The sequence below is a fragment of the Pectinophora gossypiella genome, chromosome 8 (assembly GCF_024362695.1).
Source record: "Pectinophora gossypiella chromosome 8, ilPecGoss1.1, whole genome shotgun sequence".
NCBI classification, from domain to species: Eukaryota; Metazoa; Arthropoda; class Insecta; order Lepidoptera; family Gelechiidae; genus Pectinophora; species Pectinophora gossypiella.
In genome coordinates, this window is record NC_065411.1 from 4,462,716 (window position 1) to 4,484,055 (window position 21,340).

At 38.5% G+C, this 21,340-nt stretch overlaps 1 protein-coding gene across 1 annotated transcript in view; it reads left to right on the plus strand.

The window, feature by feature from the left end:
* LOC126368920 (uncharacterized) overlaps positions 1-21,340 on the plus strand; it is an 88,435-nt gene that overhangs the window by 60,433 nt on the left and 6,662 nt on the right. Inside the window, exons 3-4 of the mRNA XM_050013164.1 lie at positions 20,285-20,438; positions 21,122-21,316. Coding sequence (XP_049869121.1) covers positions 20,285-20,438; positions 21,122-21,316 — 349 coding nt within the window. The remainder of the gene's footprint in view (positions 1-20,284; positions 20,439-21,121; positions 21,317-21,340) is intronic.

Consider the following 21,340-nt stretch of genomic DNA (forward strand, 5'->3'; position numbering starts at 1 on the left):
TCAAAAAGGAACTAAAAACAAGAATAAACCATAAATCCACAAAAGTTTCGTCAAAATACAAACCGAAATCAGCAACAAGCTTCGTCATTATTCGAAAAGCCCGCCCCGGATAATTCCTGGCTCAAACGTACCCATCAAACTGGCAGCATTCCCGCGCTGAATTGCCAGAGAGATACGCTGAACCAGAAATGAACCGGAGCGAGGGTCTTGCCCCCTTTCCCGCAGACGCTTCCCAAGTTCCCTAATAAAAGACAAAGCCTTATGTCCCCAAGGACCCGCAGTTTCAACCGCGAAGGGCAAAAACACGTAGTTACCCACCAAGTTCGTGTACTTAGCATGTTTCGCCCTCGCTGCCGTCTCCGCCGCCGCACCGGCCACTCGGACTGTACCCATGAGATGCGACGCCGCAAACGTACTTACACACGTTGCATCCCACAACAAAGAACGCCCATTCTGCCAAGGAACCAATGTAAGTCCATCCGGGCGTTTACCGCCCGTACGGCTTAACCCCGGCGGTTCCAAAAGACACGGCACGTTTGCGGTCGTCAAGGCCCGGCAGATGATATCATTCAAGGCACTGTGTCTGGAAAATCTTCCCGCAGCCCTCACACAGCCCAATGCGTGGTGGCCATCAGCCTCGACATGAACACCACAAACGCACCTAAGTATGAGGGATACACACATCACAACCCAGTCTATAAGCCACGGCCATACGCGTAGTGTCTCTGTCCAGTAGTGTCCCCAACTGCGGCGAAGGGAGAGCATGCAGCCAGGCGCCAGACTCCGGTTTTGCCGCTGCCCGCAAACGCGCCAATTCCGACCCGGAGGAACTCTGCAACAGACCCTCAAATATGACTTTGCAGCCCTTCTCGTCCCACTCCCTCTGTACTTCCGGATGCTCTGGAATCGTTTGATTAGGGTACAGTATAGCCCACTCAGCCAGAGCCTGATCAACATATGGCATCGAGAATCCGTCACCATCAACACCAAGTATTTGAGCGACCAAAACCCGAACACCATACGCAGAACCCAGGAAAGCTGTAACACCGGCATCCTGTACCCGACGAATACCAAGGCCGCCATGCCTAATCGGCAACGAAGCTTGAGACCACTGGGTGTCACTCAAGGATATATTTAACACATCCTCCAAAATATTCCGCACACATGAATCCATAGATGTCACTTGAGTTGGGCAAAGCCAAGTAGGAGATGTACGTACCGTGTAAGTCAACCTAGGCATAGCGAGGCAATTTCGCAAAAGTACTAAAGCGACACACATATGGAGCTGCTTTAAGTGCATCTTCCGCGAACTCAGAGCCGCCTCCTTCGTTGACAAAACAGTTGGCACTCCCTCAGCAAAGATCGGGGCCCCAAGGAGTGTCAAACTATTCGCACCCACGCTCTGTATTCCCGGTATTAGCTCCTCGAACTGCGAAAAAACCTCCGGCACATCCCGATTGCAGTAAAATTCACACTTTCGCGAATTAACCTCCAAGCCCATTGCCGCCAAATTGCGAAAAAGCTCCGGAATGTCACGCATAACGGTATCTGGACTCCCGCCAATAGTACCATCATCCAGATACCACACATTAAGTGGTGACTTAATTGCAGTGATGGCTCTCTGTATCGCCAAACTAAAAATAAGCGGCCCCAAAGGGTCGCCCTGTTGAACCCCCACCTGCGACGAAATGGTACCATCTCCGTAGAACAGCTTGGTGTGAGCAGAGTAACACTGATGCAGAAACGGATATAGCACAGGAATGTGTTCCTTGATCCCAGCTAATAAGATATCCCGCTCCAAGCTATTAAAAGCGTTCCGGATATCTAGTTTAATTATAACATTATCGGCATTACTCTCCTCACACACAAAGGTACGGGTGGCATGAATAGCAGCCTCACAGCCCAAACGTGTCCCAAATCCCAGCTGATGCGGCTGCAAGTACCGAGACATCTCATCCTTCACAGCCGCACAACCTAGCTTCGCAACAAGTCTTCGAAATGTACTTCCTATGGCAATTGGTCTGATTCCTCCATCCTTCTTTGTTAACGCACAAAGAGTCGCTCCGTACAAATAAGGACTAACTTCGCGATTCAAAGTTCCTCTCAACATAAAATTTGACAGCCTAGTGAGCGAGCCCAACAGACGACGCCCGTTATCACCCGCAGTAAAAGACGTCAGCTCCTTCAGATGCTGTGGACGAATGCCATCCAAACCAGCAGCGGAACCACTATAAAAGCTCGTAATGGCTCTTTCAACATCCTCGTCAGCAGCGGTCAAAAAGGGACATGACGAATCCGGTTCGTCGGGCAACACCAAAGCTCGGTTTGAAGAAGGATGCTTTGCACGCAAAGATGATAAAGTATCACCATTATTTGGAGCAATAACGTCATCAGAAATCAACAACCTAACAGCTCCCCTCAAATCCCCTTCAAACACCTTTGATTCAATTGCCCTATACATATTGTATGGTTTAAAACCGTGGTTTGGCGGGAAATACATGCTATCTGACGCAATATTCTCCTTTACCTTTACCGTCAAGGACCTATTATCTGCACTATCAGGAACTCTCAAGGCAGTGTACGCAAAAGTAAATAATTGATACCACTCATCTACTCCATTTGCCCGCACGCAGTTATCAATCATAGCCGAGAGCTTTGCAGCGGCACAGCTCCTCGCACCCTTCGGGATATGCTTCAGTACCCTTACATTCTTTTTTAAATTGTGTACTTCCTCCAAATTCCCTGGCGAAGGTGGTGCAGTACTTGTAAGGATAGAAGCACCATTAGAAATCCCATCCCTGTGCATGCGCCCAATATGTATATTTAGACCATGCGATCCAACAAACCGGCGCGAAGAATTCGGGCAATGAGGACAAGGCAATCTCTCAGGTTCGTGCATCCTAAAAGAATTCTGGGATTACCATAATAGATATTGGTCTTTAATAGAAAAAAAAAGGGCAAACACTTCTTAAAACAAAATATATATCTATTATCTGCTTTACGCATCGTCAAATTAAAAATATAATACAAAAAAAAGAGTTAAATTCTAAAAAAAAAAAATATGTACAAAATTAAATGCACCATGCAATAGCACGCACTAAATTAAAAGCATTAAAATGAAATAAAAAGTAAAAAACAAAAACTTATTTACAAAGACTAATTAATGAGAAATATGTATACACTTTTCTAGCCACTAGGTACCTATTTTAATTTCACTTAATTAATTATTTGTTCAAAACTGATAAAAAACTAACAAAAATCTATCCACTTAATAATATCTTCCATAAAAACAAAATAAAAAAATAAAATAAAATTAAAAACAATTAAATATAGTACGATATCCCGCGTGATGGTTTAAGGCCCGATCTCTCTATCCATCCATAGGGAAGGCCCGTGCCCCAGCAGTGGGGACGTTAATGGGCTGATGATGATGAAATATAGTACGAAATTAATAATAATAATAATTTAATATTATGAAAATTTTAATCGTAAAAAGTCTTCACCACCAGAGGCGCGAACCCAGTGTAATATATAAATTAAAAAAAAAAACAAGAAAAAAGTTCATAACTCCAAAAGTCTTCATCAACTAGGATGCGATCCCGGGGACATTGGTTCCACCGCTCCGCGGTACTGTATCCAGCGCTCGCTTTGCCCGCCGCTCCACTAAGGCGATGATACGTCACGTCGAAAACATCAGTCGCTTCTTACAATGTTTTAACAATATTTTTATTGCGTGGGTATACGCGAGTAAATATCTCGTCAATAAACGACGACGAAGACAAGATACCCGCACTGCACTACTTTATCCTACTTGCACACACACATTTTATGTGGTTTTTTTCACTCCGTGTTCACACTCCCAGATTCATTTTTATTTGTAAACCTTTACTTGATCACTGTTTCCCACTTTCTATCACTTTTAGTTGTGGTTTGTCGCGGTTTACTTGCTAAAAATATTTAAAAACACGGAGCTTTGCGTATGTACACCCGCACGGCGAGCACGCGCGGGGTGTGTGGTAATAATAAATATAACTTGTTGTGGATTTTTTTCCTATTCCTCTATGCAACCTTTCACCCACCAATCAGATGATAGAACAACGTACACACAACACATTAACACACGTAACATTGTTTACGCAGCTATCTCTTTAGTGTAATAATTATTGAATTTGTTTTTAGGACAGTAATAGTAACGTCCTATTATTTACTGGAAAAATAGGATAAACATATATTTATCATGAAAATATTATTGTTACTTCTCCACTGCAGTTTGGTTCCGATTGATTAAGTGGAGGGACATTATTGTTGTAATTTTTATATTAATTGTAAACTGTGTTTTGGGCTGATCAGCAACAACATAATAAATCTACAACAACATAATTTAGAGAAAACGCTAATGGTGATGTAAGTTATATGTTAATAATGAACTATTTTTCCTTCCTTTTCACCTATGAGTTAATAATAAAAAGGGCAACTATTCTATCTAACCGAACTAGGTATCAATATTTTACAATTTCGAATGTAATACTTGAAGGAAATTTTCATTGAAGTTATAATATTATCAGGTAGGTACCTCAATTTATACTGAGATTAGTATTGTTATTCCTGATTAACAAAGACAGGATTTGAATCCCATGTCTAAATGATAATGCTAAAACTTTTAGTGATAGACATTCGGAATTAATTTTACCAGAATTTTGAAAAAGTAAATATCATAAAGGTAGGTATATTTGCTTGTGCAAATTTTCCCATTATAACTTTATAGGGAATTCTTCTTCCTCATGAGGTACTATTCTTAAACGGCCTTGCTGCCTGGGCCACTGTTGATACTAATGGCTGTGAGACTGCTAATACATCTGGTTGTAGCTCTGCTACTACTGCTGGCTGTAGGGCTGCTGGTACTGCTGGTTATGGCACTGCTGATTATGACTGGTTGCATCACTGCTTTTATTGCTGGCTGTGGGGCGGCCTGCTGATACTGTTCCTTGTGGGCTTTCTGTTCATGCTGTTGGCTGTGGGACTGCCTGCTGATACTGTTGTCTCTGTTCCACAGATCCTGTTGCTATCTCGTTTACTCACTCTTCGGGCAATGTTATTCATTATTATTTATGTGCTATTTGAATTTTATGATGTTGGTTGAAAGAATTTAATAGCAGTATTCTCTAACCATGTCTTGTGTACAGTTATCTCTTTTGAAAGTAATCTCTGACATTACATACTATTAATACTTTGATTTCTAGCACAGTTGAAGCATCTGATAAAGATGTAAAGGCCTGTGATGATGAGGTTGATTAATAGAACAGAGGCTTTTAGGTTTTGAATTGTCGGTTATTGCTTCAGAATTTGTACTCTCATAATTTTATAATAATCAATTTGACATAATAGTCTATTGTTTCTCAGCATTAGTCTAATCTTGAGTTTCAACATGGGTAGGTAAGCCCCGACAATTCAATGGTTTATCTTCGATTCCTCAAGTGACAAACCAAACATGGAAATAAAAGTATAAAAAATAGTTGGTCTATGTTCTAGCTAACTACTAGCGTTTAGCAAAAGGCGATACTTGTAGTGGTAGCTTTATGTTATTTGAGTTGATACCATCAAGTCCATTGTCTATCCTCTAAGTGATAGCTCTAGGTATGGAAATGAGAAATAGGTATATAGCGCTTGCTAATGCCGACCATAATCGTGGTAGCTCTTATATTAATAGGGTTCATACCATAAAGTCCATTGTCTATCCTCTAAGTGATAGCTCTAAGTATGGAAATGAGAAATAGGTATATAGCGCTTGCCAATGCCGACCATAATCGTGGTAGCTCTTATGTTAATAGGGTTCATACCATCAAGTCCATTGTCTATCCTCTAAGTGATAGCTCTAAGTATGGAAATGAGAAATAGGTATATTAGCGCTTGTCAATGGCGACTTTCTTAGTGGTAGCTCTTACATTCATTGTGTTGATACCTTCAAGTCCATTGTCTATCCTCTAAGTGATAGCTCTAGGCATGGAAATGATAAATAGGTATATTAGCGCTTGGCAATGGCGACCTTCCTGGTGGTAGATCTTTTGTTAATTAGGTTGATACCATCAAGTCCATTGTCTATCCTCTAAGTGATAGCTCTATGTATGGAAATGAGAAATAGGTATGTTAGCGCTTGTCAGTGGCGACCTTCCTAGTGGTAGCTCTTATGTTCATTACATTGATACCTTCAAGTATATTGTCTATCCTCTAAGTGATAGCTCTAGGTATGGAAATGACAAATAGGTATATTAGCGCTTATCAATGGCGACCTTCCTAATGGTAGCTCTTATGTGCATTGTGCCTTTAAGTCCATTGTCTATCCTCTAAGTGATAGCTCTAGGTATGGAAATGTAAAATAGCGCTTAGCAATGGCAAACTTCCTAGTGATAGCTCTTATGTACATTAAGTTGGTACCATCAAGTCCACTGTCCATCCGCTAAATGATAGCTCTAGGTATTAAAATAAGGCATAGGTATATTTGCGCTTTGCAACAGTCTTAGTGGTTGATTTTTATGTTAATAGGGTTGATACATCAAGTCCATTGTCTATCCTCTATTGTGATAGCTCTAAAAGGAAACAAATAGTCTGTCTATTCTCTAGTCAGACAGTTCACTACTAGTGCTTAACTAGGTGACTCTCCAAGTGGTGTTCTCTTGTTTGTTAGGTTGGTACCAATAATCATCACCCATACGTTGGAAGCTTGAATTATAATAAGATTAGAGTAATTTGGAAGAAATTGCTTACTATAATAAGGCTATCTTTTGCCTGTACTCTCTTAACACTCTTTCTGTTTTTATTGTTAGGGTATATTATCATCATCTTATATTGTAAGTATCATTCGGAGAAGATAACATTATTAACACCACTTAACAGAGACTGTGAGAAGGGATTATGTACTGTTATAATATATATAATATCATTTTTAAGTATGGTTATCCTGTAGTAAACCAATTATAATTCTCTAAATGTTTTAAGTGTTATCTTGAATAAGTTATGTATCTTGTCTACCAATGGTGTAGATGACCTCTGTGATATCGAGTACTACTGTGTCATGGGTACTTCTTGATGAACAGGGTAAACATGAAGTGCTTCTGTCATCTAATTATCTGAACTTGTCAAATTATTTCCGAGTTAATTATTTACTTTTCTATGCCATTCTGCGGTTATATTTCACTGGTTCTCTTTGTTTTATAATAAAACTGCTCATTTCATTCGTTGATAGTAAGTTATCAACCGCAACATAAGCCAAGAACACGAATTACAAAAAGAAACAAAAAAAAATTTTTTTTTTGACAGATGAAAATAAAAACGCGGCAATCAGGGACTGAAGACAAGGCTTAGGCCTATTTTGATCGTGATTTTCGAATATTAAATTACTAAAGTCAAGACTGTATAGTCCTCAGATCTTTGCCTGCCTTATATAAGGCGAATTTAAACAACATCAACATCGGAATAAAGTATAACTATTAAATCACTGTTATAACACGAACACGATACAATTTTAATATTATTATTATTTCTGTTAATAAAACTAGTTACTTTTATTAGTAATAAGTACCAACTTAAGTTACTTCTTCGAATGTTAGGATTATAAAATTATAACCTCAAAAAAAGTAATTTGTTTTCGACAATAAAAGGAATTAAATTGAATTGATCATAATTATATCTTCTCTTGTTTTAGTAGATGGATAATGTTAAGACTTACCAGTTTAATCCACATTTTGTTTTATCAAAAAGAACTTACGCTCGTCGTCATCCACATTTTTTCTTTGGTACTGTTTCTAGCTTTTTTAGAGAAAAAAGCACTTGATTATGTAAGTAACAGATTTTTCGCATTATATCAATCATGTTTTTGTATTAAATATTGGTTTTCAATTAGTTTATTTACGGAGGCGAAGTGACGCGCCGGTGCACAAAAACCGTAATGACATTAGTTGACAGCTGCGTTCAGGAAGCGGGAAACTAACTTTTTTTTTAGCTTTGGATATGAGCTTTGAAAATTGTGACGATGCTGGAGCATAAGACGTAGACTACACTGTTAAAAACCTCTCGAACAAGGAGCGAGTATAATTATGATGTTTGGATGCCTAGTCTTTTTGTTTTTTTTTTAAAGATACTCCACAAATAAAGATAGTTGTAACTGTCCGTTGAAGTGATCAAAAAGTAAAGCAAGTTGCTGTTTGGTCAATCGTTACATGAGTCATGTCAGGAGCTTCTGGTTGCTCAATAATAACCTTAACAACAGGATTGATAGTTAGTTGGTCGTCCAAGAATCTAAAAATAAGCGCCATCTAGGGGCGATGTCGAGGGATTTAAAAGTGAACCGCATGACTTCACCGCTCGACAGAGTGTGCTTTTGTTTTGACACATATCAAGCGTTAAGTCCAGCCAGAGGCTTTCGGGTTGTGTGAAAGCTCTGACAACTGGATAGACTTTAATCTCATTGCTAAAAGGTTGTCTTTCATATAAACAAAGTTTTCGTTATTTGAAAATATAGGTAGTACTTGATGTGTGGGGGTGGCATCTTTTTTACTAACCTGCCAAAAAACAATTATTGATGATTTTTAAGAATTTTTAACACTTACATTTTATAACATTAGTATATGTGTAGGTACTGTTGGTAAACCTATTTAAACAAAACAATTTTTTTTTGACGTGACTTATTGTAGATTTGCCGCAGATGGCATTAACTACTTGGCCGGACAAGTGGGGAGTGCTGAAGGCTCTCACCCGGTACAACGTTTAAGACAACAGGCCTGAGGGTGCCCAGTTGGGCGCGAACCTCGGCTCAGGGCGTCGTCTGAGAGGAAAAATATTTGAAAGAATTAATCGACCCTAGTAGGTCGATAGCGATAAGCGCTGAATGAGGGAAATCGTCGACCACGCCGGCGGGGTCGGTATCGGGGCCCTGAAGAAACAAATCAATCTCAACAAAACATTTTCATGTAAAATGTAGCCAAGATGAGATAATATTGACCGCAATGTCATAAAGTTATCAGATCTCATGTAGAGCCAAGCTCTACATGCCCTATACAAACCCTAAATTTACAAATTTTACACATTAGACAAAATATGGGGTTTGCCCGTTCAATAAATCGCCGAATCGTTTCGAGAAAAGGTAAAGGTAAAGGCAGTGCCCTGCCCTTACGCTTCGTTTATCTCGAGATAAATAATAACTATTGAAAATTTTATTATTTTAATACATACGTCTTTCTAAAACAAATTTTCGTTTAGATTATGCTACGATAATTTTCATTGTATTCTTCTTGATACTTCGACGTGTATGTATAGCACAAAATAAAGTACTTATATAAAAAAAAACAAAGGCTTAAAACAAACATTTAGAAATAATAATTACGAGACGGCTGTTACGTTCGTATGAAAGTTAGAGAATTGTATGAAAAGGCACTTTATTTGATCCTGCTTTTCTCAAAGTAATTGAACCGACTAAGAAACCGGACGAACGAGTCTCATTTGCCGTCAGAATGCGTCAAATTTAGGGTTAAATTAGTACCTCGCTAGCGGTATAAGCCAGCTCTGTATGCATGCAAGCTACCTCGCATGAATTATATGTGTGGTGTAATGAGAGTGGATCCGTGTGCGGGTCACGTATGGGACTCGACTTGACTCGCTTCAAACTCATTTGCAACTCGCAACGACTAATTTAAGAACTCGCGAAAGCGTGAGATGGTCCCATTTTTCTTTGTGGTGGTATTAGCTTTTATCCTGCGTGTGTTAGGGGTTTCGCGTATACGTTTTTACAATAAGATTCCAATTGACATTCAGAATTTGCCTTTCAACTGTTTTAAGACAGTAGTTAAACAGAAACTTTGCATAAAAGGTTATTATAAGGTTAGTGATTATTTAGAAGATATATTCATATCTCTTATATCCCATGCATTCGCATGGGATTAACTGTCTGAGAACTGATATTAGGTAGCTAAATTACTCAATTGTATATAATAATATTTTATGTTTTTTTTTAAAGAACGTATAAGGCCCTGTGCCGTGTTTTTTCTTGCAGCTTCTTTTCCCCGGCTATACAGGTTGTGAGAAGCTGCAGTAGTTTTAGGCGGATGAGACGTTCGTTATGTAAAAATTGACGATTCAAAGTGTAACTATGTTACCTACTGAATAAAGATATTTTTGAATGTTGAATTTGAATTTTGAATTTTGCCTTAGTACATACTTAATTACATATTTAATTAAATTTAATACTAACACTAGGACTAAGACACATTGTTACTAACACAACATGGATGTAATTATTCCGAAATAAACATATTTGAATCTAAAAATTTAATTGAATAAAGGGAAGTTTGTACATTTAATTCGTTTCAATACTCTTCTTCTAAAAATTCGGAAGAATTTCAGATAAATATTTTCTGGTTACGTACTTTTTATAGCGCGATTTTTCCATAGTCGGAGTTTAGTTTCTTAACTTATATATTTTTTAAGCTCCTAAGAGATTTAAAAACGTCAATGACATAGGTATCTTCACCACATTAACTGTATTGTAAGGGTAATGAACAAGACACGATGTCGTAAGAGTAAAGTATAGCAGTGAATTACAAATGATGATGATAAATAACGTGAAATCCCCCTTTGGAGTTAACCCGTATCGTATGAATTATTACACGAGTTATAATGAGAGAAGATATACGTAAACACATCTCTGGGACGCCTCAAACTCATTTGACTGTTACTGCCTCCGTGGTCCAGTAGTTGAGCGTTGGGCTCACGATCCGGAGGTCCCAGGTTCAAATCCCGGTGGGGACATATCACAAAAATCACTTTGTTATCCCTAGTTTGGTTAGGACATTACAGGCTGATCACCTGATGGTCCAAAAAGTAAGATGATCCATGCTTCGGAAGGCACGTTAAGCCGTTGGTCCCGGTTACTACTTACTGATTTAAGTAAGTAGTCATTATATGAGCCATGTCAGGGGCCTTTGCCGGCTCAATAATAACCCTGACACCAGGGTTGATGAGGTTGGTAATTCACCTCACAACCCACACGATAGAAGAAGAATAACCCGATATTCGGCACTTTTTCAACAGTCAGCAGGAAAATGGACAGTGTCAATCTGTAAACACAGCACTCATATTGCTTCAGTTAATGCCCTTTACTTGTCTAATTCGCAAATTTTTGGCGAAAAGTAAATTACCTGACAGATTGTTAATTGATCACAGAACATTTTTGGTCACTTGCCGCAGAATTACGTTGCATAATTGTTTTTTTTTTATGTGACTTATTGTAGACTTGCCTCAAATGGCATTAACTACTTGACCGGATATTTTAATCTTTTGTATTTAAAAAAAAACATATTTAAAAGATCATTTTTATTACAATATTAATAAGCAAAAATAGTTAATAATAATACAATTTGTCAAATAATCAGAAACATACGTAACTTCGTCACATCCAACTAGGCGCTTAAGTTCTGAATCTGTCCTGGTCCAAACGAATTGTATACCAATATTTTATGTTTATTTTTATTTTTTTAAAGAACGTCTAGGGCCCTGTGCCGAGGTTTTTCTTGCAGCTTCTTTTCCCCGGCTATACAGGTTGTGAGAAGCTGCAGTAGTTTTAGGCGGATGAGACGTTCGTTATGTAAAAATTGACGATTCAAAGTGTAACTATGTTACCTACTGAATAAAGATATTTTTGAATTTGAATTTGAACCCATTACACTAGCGGCATTGCCCCGTTGCACAGCCACTAATAGCCGTAACACCCTCTGACTTTGAGTCTCCGGCCGATCTCCCTGATCAATTCTACCCCAAGGACCATAAGAAGAAGAAAGATATTTTTTTTTTCTGGTTGGACACTTTTAAGGCTATTTGTTCGGCCAACTAACTAATATCAATACAAACTTAGATCGCTTGTATTTACATTGTGCATAGAGAGAGAAGTTACGACACGCGCGGCAGGAAATAGAATACACTTCATTCTCAGCTGATTTTGTACAGGAAATTGTTGGCTGAACGATACATATCGTAGTTTTAAAGTAAAATGAAAATGCAGAATCACGTAAGCGCTTTTTTGAAACAAAACGACTTCTTCAGGAGTCGAACACGGACCTCCAGATCGTGAGCCTAACGCTTTAACACTACATACACCACGAAGGCTCTTCTGAGGCTTGTAGCTCTATAGTAACATATATACATCAATGTACTATACACGTGTGCCGGTCAGATCTCAGAAGGACAAAGCACTTTTGAAATTCATAGTATAGTAATGGAGGTAATGTTATTATAGTAATTGATAGGTAGCATAATAAAATCGTATCACCTTTGTCATGACACGACATGGCCTAAATAATAAAAGTTATCAAATGATAATGGCCAATTATTATAACACGAAAAGTTGTGTATTGTCACTATCATAATTATGTAAGAATGTAACTTTTGTAGTACCTGTAATAATCAGATAAACGACTAAAATGGGAAGTTGTTAACAGAAAATAATGACAACTCATATCCGCACCTATCATTTAGTTATTATGATACAGCTTAAAAAAGTCAGTAGATAATTCCCTTTCATTCGTGACAATTAGTCCTGTCATTTTCAAAGACGGACTGTCCAATCGACGTTTCCCAAACACACGATAGCTGGCGTTGTTTACTTTTAACGTAATAATTACCTATTTTCTCATCGCATTATTCAAAAATGTAATGTGATGGCAGAAACATATCGTCACTGGAAAGGCAAAATTACGTAAGCGCCAAAAGGCCATTTCGAGAAAAAGCCGTTTAAAGTTTCATTTTTTAGTTTTTTTATCATAACTTTTTACCCAATTATCCAATTTAGATGACGTCAAAGTAAGGTTACATTGTTTTTTAATTGTCTATGTCCAGCAATACATATCATAACAGTTGGATTGCTATTTTAGGATATAGTGGCGCTTACGTAAAAATGACTTCAGTTTACAGTAAAGCAAATTTACTTAACCGCCATCTGGTTAAAATATTATTTGGAAGCAAAATTACTTACAGCTCTTACGACAATGCATACGAGAACGACAATATTTCTTTAAATATAATAATACTGTAATGTTAGCGGAGTAAAAGTTACTGTAACGACTTTTACACATCTGCTTTCATTATGTGAAAATTGCCTAAAAAGTGATCGATTGATTATGTCAGTACACCAAAGATTCTTTAAAGTAAGTTTTTGTAATATCTTACAAGGGTAAAAAGACGTAAGAGACTAATAATTATTCTTAATACCTCCTTAAATTACTTATTACTTCAATTGATTTATAAAAATAGCTATTAAAATACTGAAGTGCCAGAAATAAAGTTTCATAAAATATAAATAATAGCGTACAACCCGTTATCTGTTTGTAAAAGTTTCTTTTTAACACTTTCAAAGACAGAACGTATACGGACGTTCCGATTCCAAGGTATCATACTACCTATTATGAACCACCAATGACCCATGGTCTCTGTCCGTGAAAGGGTTAAACGGTTTTATTTAGCTAAACCCGTACGGTATATATTTGTATCAAAATTAGAAATTGCAGTTTAAGTACCTTCCTGTTGTTGTCAGATTGATCTGAAATTTGGTACGCACCTTTAATTCCGATGTCAATACAATATAATAAAATCAATAACATTATAAATCTAAGATGGCAGCCGGTACATAATGGGGGATTACATATTTTTCCAAACCCCTTCAATATGGGTATCAAATGAAATAGCTACACAAGTAGAATACTGTGATTATGTCAAAATTTAAAATCCAAGATGGCCGCCGTTCCAAAATAGCGGACTAGGTACATATTTTTCCACAACCCCCTCAATAGGGGTATCAAATGATAGGACTACACTAGTAGAATACTGTCATTATGTCAAAATTTCAAATCCAAGATGGACGATATTACAAAATGACTGAAAGAAGGATGTTGCCCTTAATTTTGTCATTGGCATCCACCGTCCATAATATGCAGGGCAGCACAGTGGATCGCTGGGTAATGATGCCGCCGACGAACTGGCAAGAAGAGGATCAGACACCAGGGTATATGGACCCGAACTAATCCTGCCGATACCTTTCAGTCAGTTACGCTCGTGGGTACGGGACCATACCCAGCAACTACACAACGACAGATGGGCACAGCTGCCCACATGCAGACAGTCGAAGGATATCATGCCTATAATATCCAATTCACTCGCCGACTGCTTCGCTTAAACCGCAATGACCTCCGAATAGTAGTGGGCAGTATAACGGGTCACTGCCCACTCAACAAGCACCTATTTAACTTAGGGATAACGGACAGCCCACTTTGCAGAGGCTGTCTGGACGCAGAAGAAACTGCCCCCCATGTAATCCTGGAATGCACGGGAGTGTCAGCACAACGGGTAAAATCCTCAAAGGAATGGGGTCGCTCCGCGAAGCCTGTAAAATCCCCAGGAGGCTTCTGAGCTTCTGGAAGGAGATAGGTTGGCTTACGTAGTCAACAATTACACGCATAATGGGCCACCTTAGAGTCTAAATGCGGAAAACAGAGCCACTAACATAACATAACATATGCAGGGCAGCACAGTCGACCATGCAGTAGTATATTTGGGCTCAAAATTGTTTGAATTAGGACAAGATAACGTGCCTCTAAGTCGAGTCAAGTCTCTGGAAGGGTCAAGTCTTTTTAATTCCTCAATAATTCCCCTTATTATTTTTCAAAGTATTTACCACGAAGTTTAATACACTTTTCCATTCGCTCGAACCAGGTATTATTTAACATTTATTCCACTCCAAAGTAGAGGTGTTCAAAATGGCTGACTTGAAAGCGTTGGCCGCTTCTTCACCGCACTGGAACCTTTGACCGCGAAGAGTTTCTTTTTAATTTTAGGAAATGTATAGAAATCATTGGAGCTTAGGTCAGGACTGTATGGAGGATGGTCAAGAATTTCTACGTTTTCCTGCTTCAAATAATCGTTTGACGAGCGGCGTGTGAGCTTGCGTTGTCATGGTGCAGCATCCTGCACCCCTGCGCATCATCATGCGTCGCTTTGGGTTAGATTTTCGAAGTTCGGTGATGACTTGTGGTAAAAAAATTGTGGTATACCAATCCGCATTAACCGTCCTACGATCTTCAAGTGCAATTGTCGCAACATGACCGATTTTCTCCACGAAGGTAGCCACCATCTTCTTTGAAGTGCTTCGAGAGCGAACAACTTTAGTCGGCTTTGACTCGTTTTGGAAGACCCAAACTGTGGATTGTTGTTTGGAATCAGGATAATAGCATAAATCCAAGATTCGTCACCACTGATGATGTCTTACACGTGATTTGAGTCTCCTCGGTTGAACCTCTGAAGAGTTTTCTTACACCATCTGACGCGGGCTACCTTATGATCGTCAGAAAATGCGGGATGCAACGGCAAACTAGTTTTCTCACACCAAGTGCCTCATGCAATATCGTTTAAATGGTTGTCCCTGAAATGTCTAATAACGCCTCTATTCTCGGTATGTCACATGACGATTTTTGAGGATTAGTTGTCTCACAGCAACGATATTATCTTCAGTGAAGGCGGATGTCCACGCTCGAATTCTAAATACCAGCGTTCGATGGTCCGCAGACATGGCACTTCATCGTGGAATAGAGATTTTAACTCTTTGAAACACTGAAGTCGAGGTAGGCCTCTTCAAAAGTTATAGAAAATTTTTCTTTGTAAGATTCATTTTCGGATGTGACCTGACAGATTCAAACGAACGCTGTGACTAAACAATTACATTAATCCTAATGCTTTCAATTGTTTTGATATTCGAAATTCCAACAAATTTGAATTTTGAGTTCTCAATTCAAAATTGGCGCTAAATATGCAAACGACAGAACTTAAAAAGCATAACAAAGTCGCTTTTTCTGTCCCTATATCCCTATGTACGCTTAAATCTTTAAAATTGCGCAACGGATTTTGATGCAATTTTCTTTAATAGATAGAGTGATTCAAGAGGAAAGTTTATAGGTATGTATAATAACACCCAATAAATAGTGTAGAAATACTGTTATTTTTGAGGATTTTAATGTGATGTCGTAAATAATTTAAGTTTTCCTCAGCATTGCACCCGAGCAAAGCCGGGCGGGTCGCTAATAAATTATAAAATCAATACTAAAATAGTTTTACTTTTAGATCTATTGTTAAAAAATAACTTCCTGGGAAACTTACTGCTAGCCCGCAAACTTTCTTAATAACAGCATAAAAATGCGAAGGCAAATTTACGTACACGCCTTACTTATTCTAAATACTGTAAGTCAAAATTACTTATTCGCCATTCACTGCATAAACATGCTAAGACATTTTTTTCTTATACGCCTTACTTATTTTAAAAGCTGTAAATAAAAATGACTTATACATAGTCTATTTTTTATTTTCAGTAGTCCAAAATTACTAATAAAATTATACTTTTCTAACTATAGAATGCCAAATTTACTTAAAGTTAATATGTAGTTATTATATAGGAACACAATTTTACTTATACACCAGTCACGAAAAAAACACCAAAATCTTGTCGTTTAAGAAACTGGAATTGAAAAAAGTCAACTATTTTTAAATTTACGTAAGCGCCAAAAAAGTGCTCGTATCGCAATGCTACCCAGACAGATCGACGCAGAATGAAACGCTGATTCCGAATATATAAAAAACCCAAAATACCTATTTTGGCGCTTACGTAATTTTGCCTTTCCAGTGACGATATATAAAACTAATTGTTGCCTGATATTTGGATCACATAATATAATTGCTACCTATATTGCTTCTCTTTATTTTGATTAGAATAATAATACGTGGAAGTTGTAATTGTACATTGGTGTTATAAAATAAGTCATCATTTATACCCAAGAACAAAGATAAAAGATGTAAGTATATGTCTGTTATCTATGAAATTAGAAGTTTAAGCGAAGAAAATGCCTTTATAAATAAATAAAATAAATAATAGAGTAAACTTCTAAAAATGTGTTTTTTGTGACTGTACTTCTTAATCTTTGGGGTTAGAGTGGAAATAAATATATCATTTTTAAAACATCTTGGGGTTGAAGTAGAAATATTTAATGGGGTTTAGTGGAATAATCAGTCGATACAATGTAAAACAATAATACATCGACAGTTACATTGAATTGTGGAATTGTAACTATCGGTGACTTGGCTACCTTCCAGTAAGGAGACCTCAATTTTGGAAAGTGTGACGTCATTGCCAATTTAACGACTCAGCGGAGCGGAAGCATGAAGGTAGAACATTGGAATGTGCAATTTATCTTTTAGTATTTGGCGCCTATTTGGATTTGGGAGACGGTGGACCTTTTCGCCGAACAATATGAGGCAAACTTTCATTACCCAAACAACGTTTACCAAAATATTTTGTTTGCCAACAAACGTTTCGAGTGAAAATGCTGGTAAAAATAAATTTCTCAACTAAATTGATTAAACCGCTAATTAGTACGCATATTTTTATTATGCTGGTTGGAAATTTGGCGTTTCTATGATATATGAACAGCTTATATATGTCTCACTGCTGGGCACAGTACTCCTCCCAACCAACCGGAGGGAGTATGGAGCATACTCCACCATACTGCTCCACTGCGGGTTGATGGTGGTGTTTACAGCTATTAGCCAGGATAACGGCTTAACGTGTGCTCCGAAGCACGGAATTATCTTACTTTTTCAGGTAATCAGGTATATCAAGCCTGCAACGTCCTTACCAAACAAAGGGCAGTCTCACAAAGTGATTTGGACAATGTCCCCATCGGGAATCGAACCTGGAATTCCAGATCGTGAGCCCAACGCTGTAACCGCTAGACCACGGAGGCTGTTCTATATAAGATAAGTTAATAATTCATTGGTGCAACGGTACAGAAGTTCGAACCGGCGCTTTCCGTTTGAGTAGCAAGCCATGACGATGAAAACTAAACAATAAGTGTCAACCATCCACCCTGGCATCCTAACAACCGGCGGAAGGGAAACGCTTACAACATTATTTATGCTTCGTGGGTTGTGAGTTGAAACACCAGCCTCATCAACCCTGGTGTCAAGGTTATGATTGAGCCGCCAAAGGCTCACGTAACGATTACTCACTTACATCAGTAAATAGTAACCGGGACCAACGGCTTGACGTGCCCTCCGAAGCACGGATCATCTAACTTTAGGACAATCAGGTGATCAGCCTGTAATGTCCTAACCAAACTAGGGATCACAATGTAATTTTTTGTGATATCTCCCCACCGGGATTCGAGCCCGGGCCCTCCGGATCGTGAGTCCAACGCTCAACCACTGGACCACAGAGGCCGTTTCATTTATGCTGATTGAAAACAATGTTGTTACCTAATCAACACGCGATAACATTGCATTATAAAAACAAATGTACGTGATCAAATACTGATTGTGAACAATTGTAACTTTCACTATTTGAATGCCACTTCTCTGTTCTCTCGTGTGGGTAGTGAGTGAAGTCAATGACCGACCTCAGCAACTGTGGTCTCATCATCATCATCATTGGCCACAACATCTTGTCAGATGATGGTAACAGTGGTTGAGCGGCTGTTAAGTTTTAAACACGCGCGCACGCGTTGTTGTTCACGTTTGTCTCTGGTTTACTACTAAAAGAGTACTTTGGACTTAGACGCTTACCGGAGGGACTGGCCGGCGTGCTTACAGGACCGCGACAAATGGAAAGAGGAAGGGGAGGCCTTTGCCCAACAGTGGGATCTTGTAGGCTAGATTAGATTAGACTATTGAACCGCCAAAGGCCCCTCTCATAGCTCATGTAACAACTACCTACACACTTAGGTACTTAAGTAAATAGTGGAAGCCGGAACCAACTGCTTAACGCCAAAGGCCCCTCTCATAGCTCATGTAACAACTACACACTTACTTAAGTAAATAGTGGAAGCCGGTACCAACTGCTTAATGCACCCCTGAAGCACGGATCATCTTACTTTTAGACAATCGGGTGATAAACTATCACAAAAGGATTTTTGAGATAGTGGGAATTGAATCCGGGACTTCCAGATCAGGGACCAATGCTCTTACCATCAGAGCACGGAGACCGTTTGAAGCCGTTGGAGGGAGTGTCCTTTATCTCATGCTATATAAATATAGGTACATAAAGAAGGATTTTACGAATTCTTTATGAACATTTATTTCACTATGAGACAGCTAACGCAGGGACCATGAAATTGCCTAAGCTCGTACATTCGTCAGATTGATCGACTACCACTCCTGTTCCGACAGCCTAATGATATCGCAGTCAAATTGCCGGAAGAAATCAAAAATTTTGTGCCTTCGAACGATTCATGACAATCAGGTTAATGTCCTTCCACTAAGTGCCTGATGATACTGCTGTATAATGTATTAGATTATAGTGAAAAATAAATTGGGAAACAAATTAGCTCATGAGTCATGTTGCTGTTGCGGTGAATAAATCAAAAAAAAAACAAACGCGCTGCAGAAACTCTATAACTGTTGGAGGCGATGGTTGCTCCGGTAAATAAAACCCTTCAAGATGTTAAATTGACTGTATTAAATTAAAAACTAGGAAATTATTTACATATAGTAAGACAAGAAAAACATGCCTCGTCGGCAAAGTCCGTGGCGTAAGTCCTGTAATATTGCCATAGCAAAATATATTACAGTAAGATTTATAATTAAGACTTTGATGTTGCCAACAACAACATCGCACCACAAGGTAATTAATTTGATAGCAAAATTAAAATATTATAGTAACAAACTTATAAATACACAAGATAGTGTATTTATATTATCCTCGTAACGCCGAGATTTCCAGTTACATGGTCTTATAACTTTAAACCGATAGATAAGGAAATATTAATTTTCAATGAACTAGAAGGTAGAGTCGAGAAACGCTCGCAGTGATCGTTAGAGAGGACGAAAGAGGCAAATATTTGTTCAATTTAACGACAGAGAATCGCTAGCGCGATTCCTAAAATTATTCTATCGATAAGGGCTTAATCTAATACAAAATTTAATTAAATTCATTAAAATGTTATGCTCAAGTGAACTTTGCTGGAATTAGGTGTAGATTGTTCTGTACACATTTATTTCTGATTTAATTACTTGGCCAGACAAATGGCAAGTAAGGGCTTCTACTGGTTACAATTAATTGTGGTACATAGTTTGTTATTAGCATTTTAATAAATACTTCGCTAATAAGGCCCGAAAAATGACCTCTCGCCTGATATGTTTACCTACAAAGTGCTGATAGGTGTAGATTCATATATAAGCACCTATTCATATTTGATTTAATTGTTTGCAGGTTTAGATTCTACGTATATTCAGCTTACGTGGAGCGACGGACGGTGGCGGCCGTCAGAATCATAGCAAGCACCAAGACTCGCGGCCCAGACGCTGTGTTCTGTCGCATGTGGCTGCCTAACAACCGCACACTCACGCTCAAAGCAAGAGTTCAGGTGATTTTGTTTTTGTGAAACCATTATAATTATACAACTATATAGCTCCTATGCGGGACTCGGAGCATATAAAATAAATAGAGGTAACACATTTAGCTGTTTGTCTTCCCATTCATGTCGTAGAAACCGACTGAAGAATCGTAGTCTTTGTGATCATCGTACAGTATTTCCGTAAGCTAAGTGATGATTATCGCTTAGCGCTTCGCGCCTCGGCAATCATCGCTTCCGAGTACAAACGAATGCTAATTTTCATGTTCATCATTAAACAACAATAAAGTACTAGGTAATTTACTTTGTTCTGAATTCAAATTCTGATAGACCATAAATCTATAATTAATGAACATGTATTCACAAATGTTATGAAAGCACTGTAATTATTAGTTATTCCATGTTAAATAATGTACTACTATGTGGGTAGTGTTGGTGACTAGTGAGTGAAACTGCAATAAATATCGGTTATCATTATCTACCCGTATTAATAAACAGTATGCCACAAAGCTTTTAGGTTTTATCAGCACACAGTTGGCAGCAATATTGGGAAATTTCCCAGTTTATATTATCTTATTGTATTGACATTTAGATTAGGTATAATGTTGCATGCATCGTAATGGGAGCCGATGGCCTTAACTAAGGGAAAACATAACAGTGTGTCCGTATATTTATGAGGTTGTTTAACGTTTCAGGCGATACGAGAGAACTGGAACTTGAAGTACAGTGCCGCGTACGTGCTCTGCCTGTTGCGGGACACGGGCGTGAAGCCGCAGGAGACTGTGGGGGCATCCATCGCCGTCATCGCTTCTATCGCGCCGAACAAACCTACCACCAACTTGCTGCTCGTGATGGATACCGAACCTAAACAGGGCTCTGATGCTCACCCGGTTCGTATATTTGTAACACCAAGG